Here is a 10,077-nt window from a genome sequence, read left to right as displayed (position 1 = left end):
GCCTGCGCGTCCGGAGCCTGTGCTCCGCAACGGGAGAGCCCACGGCAGTGAGAGGCCCGCGTACCGCAAAAAACAAAACAAACAAACTAAAAAAGAGTGAATTAATACTTACAATTCTAGGTTTGTTTCTTCCAGAATTATTGTCTCTAAAGGTGATGTGTGTGTGTGTGTCTGTGTGTGTGTGTGTGTTGCACACGTACCCATTTAACACATGGAGTTAGTCTTCATGTTATGGACCCTTTTAACCAAAGTGCCTACCTCCCATTGCTATTTATTTTAAGAGCTGAAGAAATAATCCTTCTCAAGAGCATGTGATGAGCACTGACAAGTTACAGGGCATCCTACTGTGCCGTATAAGGTTACAGTAATTTGGGTTCAGAGGACACCCTGCTCAGATGAGCTGAGAGAGGACAGGTACAAACACAGTGGATAAAGGAAACAGTGGCATGAAGACACGTACACACGGCAGTGCTGGGAGGCTACAGGGTAGGAGTGGGAGGAAGAGGGATATGCGTTAATCAGGAGTTGCTATCTGGGGAAGATTGCCCAGGCCCTGACTGATGCCTGACATTGATTAATCGATACTCCATCCTAGTGTTTAACAAGTGTTACATCCAAAAAGTCTTCTGTAATATTTAACTTCACTTCCTTCAGCTTCAATTTATGCACGTTTCTTTTGTCTTGTCTTCAGGAGAGCTAGACAGCACCCAGTAGCAAAGCACTTTATATTCATATATCTGAAGAGGATGTGTTTTTCTTGTGTTGTATTTTGTTTTGTTTTTTTGCTCATACAGTCATGCTTCAGTCTTCTCCAGACTAAGGAAAAACACATTTTTAAAGATAATTTAATCATTCCTCAAAAACCCTATTTAATTTGACTGCTTAATAATTAATAAGCCTTGATACTGTGCTTTAAGTGTTTACTTTTTGGAAAGAAAGTTAATAATTTTGACAATGATGTGGAAAGATTTATTTGGTTTCTATTTCAAAACAAAATTGTGGAACCAGAGTCCCAAGAAGAATCCTGTTAAAAGAAGAGGTTTGTGGAGTAAAATGGGCATTAGGATTCCTGAGATTATTGAAGCTAACAATAGTATTTATCCATATTAATCATATTCATAGATCATACTTCTCGTTATTGCATTCTATTTTTTGGAAAAGTATAAAGTGTCTCTGTTTCTATATAATAGTATTATGACATAACTCAAGAAGATTTGGGATAAATGTTTTAAACTTTGGTGTGTTTCACAAAGACCTCCATTTCTTTTCTCTGCATTGAAAACTACTTTGTGCCCCTATGTACTGTGCAGAAGTTGATCTGCAATACATGTGGAGTCTCCAAGGGTATATTTAAATTTAGTAATTTTATTGCTAACCGTGAAGTTAATCTGCACTGTATGTGCTCTTTTCCCCAGGAAGCTGAAGTAGCAGTTCAAGCTAAACAGCCGGATGTGGAAGGGATTTTGTCTAAAGGGCAGCATTTGTACAAGGAAAAACCAGCCACTCAGCCTGTGAAGGTAATGAAGCAACCTCTAGCAATATCCATTACCTCATAATGGTTTATGCTTCCCCTGTTGTACATTTGCCATTGACATGGTCTACTTATTATCGATGAAATAACTTGTAAAGAAATATTGGCCATCCTGCAATAGCAGAGGCAGAGCTATCTTTTTTATCAACATATCCTATTTAATGTATTGTGATCTTAAGGCTATTAACGAATCATTGCATTAAAGGACTCATTTCTGTCCTGGTGCGCTGCCATCAATACAAAAAGTAGTCCCACCTTCAAGGTAGATTAAATTCTTTGAGGCTCTGTTGCTTTGCTTGCCAGCCTTGGTGCTTTTCATATCGTTTGGCTTAATTCAAATCAAGCTACTGCATCATACTGTCTGTCTCCAACAGCTGTAAAGAATCACAATATGGTCCATGACCTTTCTTTTCTCTGTTGCTCTTTCTCATGAAAGAGGAAAATCAGCATTCGGGCTTCAGTACTTTATTGGGTCAAGAATTTTTAGTGGAATGTCATGTAATTGCTTCTCTCTTCAGTAAAAAGCTGGCCAGGGAGAAAGCTTTCTACTTCTTTCCTTTGCCCATGTGCATTTTGAAGTCTAGGACACATTTATTCACAGGGCTATTACATGAGGAGAGAAATGGAAAACCAGCTCAGTTTTCAAAAAATTGCTAATCAATGGCTTCCACTTGCTAATGAGAGTCCAGTGATAAATAGACGTTAGGTATAGGTCACCTTATTTTCTGTACCTGAACAAAATTATAATGGCTCCCATTATGATGAAGGTTCCCAAGAGCCTGTAATGGTGGCTGTTTATTGATCAGTCATGGTTTCTCTAGCTACTGTTGCAGGCTGAGATTTAGTGGGCCTCACCCTCATGTTTAAAACTTCTCTAAAACAGTGCAGGTCAATAACCTCATTATACAGAGCTAGTTTGTCCTTGCAAATAACATTACCATGACTTACACTGTGCCGCTTCATTTCTGGAAGCTTGTTTGTTTTCCTTACGGTTTACAAGGGGCTTTGTCTTAGGTAAATTTAAAGGTTTAGCCTAAACGCAATGTCCAAACACCAGGTGGTGAAAGGCACAGATTTCCTCTGTAGATATCGATAGACATTTATACAGGAATACATTGTCCCCACTCCTAACATCCCCCCAAAATAATTTGCATCCAGTCTAGGCCTGGTATGATAATTTTCATAAAGTAGCAATGTGTACAGTATTTAGATTGGAGAGCTAGAAAAGGTCCTGAAAGCAGCAAATTTCAGGGTTCCTTTTGATGCTCTAGAGAAAGCCAGTCCCCAAGCAGACACCTTTCTTGATTAACAGAGTGACTTTCATAGCAAGCAGTGAGACAGACCAATGGACCATTTTGTAGGTCTGTTCTACCTACTCTTGTTTGATCCTCAAAGACTTTATGCAGGATTTGGCATAATTGTTACAGATTACAGACATGCATTTCAATTGGCTTTTGCTTTAGTGCCTTTATAAAAAAACAGAGGGAAAGCCTTGATTGAAAGTCAACGAGAAAATTTTTGTTTTCATCGTATGTAAACAATCCAAGCAGTCGAAGCTAATTTATCATACCCTCAACTCCTGGGCCACTGTGAGGTCAGAACTGGGATCCACCATGTCCGAGCCCATCTAATTTCTATTGTAGCATTAGTGACATAAGAGGGGAATTACCTTTCTGAAATGAAGGAGAGAGCAAGGAGGTCTTAACTTCCTTCACTTTCATATCCCTTGAAACCACTGTGTAGAGACAGCCCTCTTCTTTCTTTTCTCTTTCCCTCCTTCCCCTGTCCTCTCAAATCAGTTCATGGAGGAGAAGCACAGCTTAAGTGAAAACTCATTCCTGCTCTACCATTTACCCCTCAAGTTTGGAGAGGAATCACCATATCAGGTTCACAGTGGCAAAAGGGCAAGATTGATTTGGAGATCAGGAGTGTGGAGACATAGATTATTCACGTGCAGCTTTTGATAAGGGCCATGACCTTGGAAACACTTGAAGATTAGCTGGGGCTTGTGGTAGCCTAAAACTCTAGAGGCTCAAAAACTACCTCATCGTTCAAAACCTGGAACCCAGCAATACAAGGTAGCAAGCTGTGGGGACTGTTTAAACCTCTGCATGGATCAAAAACTTCTTTTTAAAGATTAGGGATGATTTTTCTAAAGGGTGAGCCATTGCTCTGATAGTACATAAACAAAGCCTGTTTTAAACTTTGTCTTCATATATTCAAAATTTTAAAATTTTGCCCTTCCTAATGCCTTTCCTCCTTAACTTTGAGGTTTCTCACTCCTTAATAGAAGGGAAAAGGGTACAAGTAGCCTGCAGTACATTTTCATGATAGAAGTTTGGTTTTTGTCTTGGGGAGGAGGTACATTTAGAAACTGTAACAATTATAAAGAAGATGGTGATAGTCTTTAAAAAGAAAATGAAAATCCCTCATGGTGTGTATATAAGATCCAGTATCTAAATGGATAAGTAATATGTCCACCACTTGCAGAGACTCTAGTTAAGGACACATCAGAAAATGATTCTGTTTCTTAGAAAATGGACTGTCTATTGGCACCTCCACATTCTGCGTCAGACAAGCTGTCTGCTTACCTCCTACGCTCACCTCCCAAGCTGAGTCCTGTTTGGGAGCTGGGCTCATCCCTGTTCAGTTTTTTTCCCCCTTAACTTTATCAGCTTCTCTAGGATTTATTTAATTTTCAAAGATGGTAAATTTTAAGTTTCTTTTTTTGTCATCCCTAACTAAACGTCTTCCTTATTTTCTTTGAGGATTTCCTGATAAAGATCAAACGTATATTATGAAACAGTTCTACGCATGACATAAATATAGCACTAGATCTCTAATGCAAAATTACTGGAAAAATCTTAGAATAATATGATTGAAGAAATAAGCATCTTTGTCTTGCTTTCTGTCTCATCTCTCTCTCTCCCCCTACACATGCACATGCGCACATACTTTTATTTCATTTGATTTGTACATTGTTCCTTCATCTTAACTTCAGAAGTTGTTGAAGATTGGTTGGATAAGTTCAATAAATTGTTTAACATTTTGCTTAAGTTATACTTTTGGTAATAATATTTTGTGAGAATACTGTTAATCATTTTAATGTGTTCCATTTTCCACAGAGTAATGAGTAGGTTCCTCAATAGCACCAAATTTAGCAGTTAAAAAGCAACGAAAACAACTTCCATCAGTAGCAACAATATCGACAGCTACAAAAAAAAGCCATTTGTTTTTTTATTTAAAAAATGTTAACTCTCTTTTGAACTTAAGCATTTAGATAACATTTTCTTCTATTTGTACTTACTCTTTAACTTAATTTGGAACACTACACTTTCTGTTAAAAATTTTAAAATGTGTGTATATATTTTGAAATACTTATATCACCTTCCATTATTAGAACTGAGAACATTAACAGAATTTAAAATGTCTTAGTAACTTGGTAAAGTGATAAGATCACACCAGCTGGTTTGCTTTGCTAACTTTTTAGATTATCCAAAAAAATCTTAACATGAATCTAATAATATATTTTATTACTGCTCTTGATTTTTTTTTTTAATATAAGAAAAAAATAAGGTGTTTGGAGCTTTCTGTATTTGGCCAAAGGGTTCCACCCCAACCTTTAACACAAAAATAATTACTGTAAACAAATGGTCAAGAGGCCAGTTATAATCTTCCAGGCATCATTTCCCCCAATATAAGCTGCAAAGTGACAGCATCATTAGTCATTTTCAATTATAGTCAGTCAAAACCAGGGGTGTTTCATTTTCCCAGCTGTTTTGTTGTTAATTAACTAGATTAAGCTGGTTTTTTTTTTTTTTTTCTCCTGAGTTTGTTCTACTGCCAACATCAACATCTTAACATTTCTAAAAACTTCTTTGGCTTTATTTATTTATTTTTTGCCTGATAATTTAAAATTTATCACTCACAACAGATGTGCATCTCAAAATTTGTATATGGTATAGCAGGTCAAGTGGTATCTTGTTGGTCAAATGTTGCCCAATTAGATATTACGGTTGTGACAATGTTTGGATTTTATAAATCATCTATCAGGCATATGATCTCATTTACCTGGTGCAACTTTTTTTTTGGTAACATCAGAATCAATAGCAAGATAACAGATATGAGTTTGTCCCCCCAAATGAACAGATCCATTTTGACTGACTTATTTGATAAACACAATTTCCATGTCAATGATAATAGAAGCAGTTCAGAGAAGAATTATAGAGCGTAACAGTATTAGAGAAATTTTATAATTTATTAATACATAAGTAGGAGAATTTCATTTTTTAATGCAAATTAGCTTCACAACTGAGTAAAAAGTCTTGACTATGAGAGGTTGAATAAATGGTAATCACTTATGCTTGAATATAAGGAGAGCCCCACTTTCCCACTGAGAAGATAAAATTTATAATAAATTTTTGAGCAACTGATAGAATCATTTAGGAATGTGGATGAGATTGTCAAATGCCTAATTATATTTAATTTCTTAATTGATTAGTACTTCCATATTTGAAATCTCACATTTTATAAAATAACACACTAATTAGGAACATTGCTTTTGCCACATTTGTATTTTATGGAAAGAGTTCATTCATAGATATATATTCCAGAACTCTAGAGCTTACTGTCTTCCTTCTAAGTGATTTGCAGTATGGCGGTGTTTAGATCCCCGTATGGTGCTGTTAAACCTCTCTGTCCAAAGACAACTAGGAAGATAACTGTAATTTAAAAAATTAGGATTATTTAGCTTACTGTAGCAAAGGAGAAAGCCCTCAAGAGAGACTGTGGGGCATCTCAGTTAGAGGGCATTGGCAAGAGCTGGCTGAATGATTCTAAAGAGGAATTAGGGAGGAGGAAGCCATTTTGGATGAGATGCTTTCAAGAAATGGAGTCAATGTGGTGATCAGGTATCTAACACTTTTTATCTACAAGGTGAAAGGATTAAAGCAGGGCAGAGCTGTCACTGTTAAAGAAGTAGCAGTGCCTCATATTCGTCATTTTTGTGGTGGCAGAGTGGCCTTGTCTCTGTCTAGTTTATTTTCTGTGACTGTTTTTTTATGTTCACTGGGGACCATCACACCTAGCTAGCTGCCACTTACCAGAAGGACCCTTTTTCACTTCCTCAATGTTATCACTGGAATATTTATCCCTAACGTCGGTGCCCATTCCCAAAATATTAGGAGAGATAATCTTTTCATTTTTCTTAGATGTGAATTATTTACACCCCATCAGAATAACTTATTGTTTTGCTTTTTAAAACTATCTTTAAAAGCCTTGTTTACAGTGACCTTCACCACTGGTGTGAGGTTATACCCTAGGAATAATTGCTACCGGTTTATCGATTTTCTTCACTTTGTTTTTTTTTTTTTTAATTAACCAATTCTGGCAGACGACTTACATAAGCATCCCAAATTCATATTTCTTGAGATTATTTCGGGCTACTGTGCAAGTTTGTTGTTCAAAATAAAACAATTGAAACCCAAAAGACATTATAAGCTAATAAGAACTGACTCTTTTGTGAGGAACTATGTTGGGGAAAAGTCTCAATTTAGACTTACTCAGTAGTTCATGCTGGAACTGGACAAGCATTTTAGAGTTTTGAATTTCACCCCTGGTCCTCAGTTGTATTAATTGCATTTATAGAGACAGACATAGAGACATAGATGTTTCAATTACAATATTCACATGCACATCTGTGTATATAAAGCCACAGGTGGATTCATTTATTTATGTAGCAGATATTAATATCATGCCAAACATTGACACAAGAGAAAAATATAAGATTTTAAAATTCTGAAATCCCAAATTCAGGTAGTTTAGAATTATATTCCATTTTAAATTTAAAAAGGAAACCTATATTCAGAAATAAGTTTTCTTGTAATTTCTGCTCTTCATAAAGGAGAAATTCCACATTGCTTGATATAATAGTCTTAACATTTAATGACTAACTCCAAGTAAATTATATACAATGGAAAACAACGCTCAGGTGCAAATGCCCGCTATAATGAAATTAGTTTTGCCCTTTTAAAAAGTGAGCTCAGAGTTTCTCCTTTTCGGTAAAACGAATTCACTATGACTGTTGAGTTTTGAGCTCTTGTGAAGAAAGCCTGGGATCTGCAATTTGCTTGGCTTATTCACAGTTTGAAAACTCTAGAAATCTAATCAAGAGTAGGACTTGCTAACTATTATTCCACTAATTTTATATTTAAAGATGTTGTAATGTAGACATACATTTGATTCCCTTAAATTTGGTTAAAGGTTATTAACATGATTAGCAAATTACCTTTTACAGATTTTTATGAGCACAGCTTAAAGTTTATTATGTGAAGAATGCTGCATTAGCTGCTGCAGCCAAACATTTTTTGCTACCCAAAGGAACTTTACAGCCTAATAGAAAAGATGAGAGAATAAAAAATCTGGGCACATGCCAGAGAACCAAAAAGCAAAACAAAACCAAACAAAAAAAGAACTTCCATAATACATAAATAATCAATTTCAACGCTAAAGTACACCAGGTACTTGAAGAAGTTTAAGGGTGTTTTTGTGACCAGCTGAGTCAAAATCTGTAGCCATTTTATGTGATGTTGTTTGCTAATAATTATGAAAGACTGGGAAACATACACTTCTGAGCTTCTTGCATTTTTGACACTTTGCAGTATCCTCAGATGTTTGTGGTACATTGGGGGTTACTGCTTAATTTTTTAAATCTCTACATCTGAAATTATATGGATATCTCATTTAACCATCTGGAAATAACAACGGGCAAGATAACATTCTAATAAATGAATAGACCATTCTGAGTTTTATGTATTAATAAAAGGGAATTGAATATATAAACATGTTATTTTCAGTATAGCCTAAACCAAATCTTTTAAGTGTTGAAATATTTTCATTTTAACTATTTTAATGAAAACTTCATTGGCTATCTTCTGTTTTGCTTCATTAAGCGGTGCATAATAGCTAACCAACAATTTTACAGTACTTTACAGTTCACAGAGTTCTTTTCATGTAAAATATCTCATTTAGTTTCTCCAACAAAACTACGGGTTAGGTGGTAGTGTTATATCTACGTTTCAAGGATGATGAATTTGAGTGACCTACCTGATTTGCCAGTGATCACACAACCAGTAGTAATGAGTTAGGACTGGAATCCAGGACTTCTGATTCTAAAACACAGTGTAATTTAAATTTTTCTTAATTTTCAGGGTCATCATTATAACCATCGATTATTGTTCTATTTCACTGTACAGTTATTGATGCCAAAAACTTGGCCTCTATGCACTGGTGCCTCCTAATTGAATCTCGGAGACAGAGTTTGGGGTGAAGTAGAAAAGATTAGCTTTATTGCTTTGCCAGGCAAAGGGGGATACAGCAGGCTCATGCCCTTCAAAACTGTGTGTCCCAACCTGGGAGAATTTGGTGAGGAGTTTTATAGCAATGGTTCAAGGGCAGGGTTGCCGATAAGGATCTGGGTGTGTGCAGGGCCTGCATTCCTTTAATCTGGCCTCAGGGGGTCTACTGGTGAGCTTCTGCTGTTCTTGAAGTTATCAAACTGTGACCTTCTCTCTGGAATGAAGAATGCTTCATCAAGTAGTTAGCATCTTCCATTTGTTGGGGGTTTTAGTTCTGCAAAAGAGCTCAAAGATATTGCTATGTGTATCTTTTGAGGTGGAACCAGGACCCTGCCCCAAGGCTGCACTATTGTTTCTTGACTGCTCCTCCTCTGTCTCCACATCCCCTCCCTTCCCTGATTAGCAACTGTTCCATCCTGCCCTTTGGAACTCAAGTGAGGTCACAAAGGCTGAATGAAGCCTATTTCTTACAAACAAGAAATGGGGGACACAGAAAGAGTTTTGTGTCCAGGAGCCCCTCCGGGTCCTGCTCAGTTTCATTATGTGCATGGAATATGAAGTTCAGTACTGATCATTGTTGCTTCAGTTGAGACCCAGATGAAGTAATTTTCTTTTAGAAGCCGGGTTGTAAGATAAATACTTTAAATATTAGAATCTAACTCAATGCAGTGAGATGCTTACACCATGAGAAGAAAGTGAAACCTAAGCCAACTGTAGAAACAGCAAATTCCCATCTCTCCTCACCCACTCACTATGGGGCCATATGCTTATTGAGTGGAAGAGTGGGCAGATCTCAGCAGTATGTAAATCAGTCTCTAATCTCCCTCTCCCGGCATATATAGGTGACTTCCTATAGGTTAAATGATGTATGATGAGACTTCACCATCTGCTGCACTCTTATCCCTTCAATAAGTGACCAAGATCATGACATTTTCTAGTTATCTACTTTTACATTTATTGTCTCTTCCCTATTATCTATTGCTCTTTTGTTGCTATTTTTTGTTTCCTCTTAATATTCTGTCCCTGTGAACTCACTGCAACTTTGCAGGGGAATCAAAAGACCAAATATATATATATATATATATATATATTCATTCACTAACCACCTTTTTTTTTCTTTTCTTTTCTTTTCTTTTCTTTTTTTTTTTTTTTTTTTTGGTACGTGGGCCTCTCACTGTTGTGGCCTCTCCC

The 10,077-nt window shown here is 36.5% G+C and overlaps 1 protein-coding gene across 15 annotated transcripts in view; it reads left to right on the top strand.

Moving 5' to 3' along the window:
* The window catches only part of DMD (dystrophin), a 2,398,628-nt gene that overhangs the window by 1,613,456 nt on the left and 775,095 nt on the right, over positions 1-10,077 (top strand). For all 15 annotated transcript variants that reach the window (XM_055081921.1, XM_055081920.1, XM_028482834.2 and 12 more), the window contains one exon: positions 1,416-1,517. In XM_055081921.1, the coding sequence (XP_054937896.1) occupies positions 1,416-1,517 (102 nt within the window). The remainder of the gene's footprint in view (positions 1-1,415; positions 1,518-10,077) is intronic.

Source organism: Physeter macrocephalus, chromosome 21 (assembly GCF_002837175.3).
Source record: "Physeter macrocephalus isolate SW-GA chromosome 21, ASM283717v5, whole genome shotgun sequence".
NCBI classification, from domain to species: domain Eukaryota; kingdom Metazoa; phylum Chordata; class Mammalia; order Artiodactyla; family Physeteridae; genus Physeter; species Physeter macrocephalus.
This window is presented reverse-complemented; position numbering and strand designations above follow the sequence as displayed.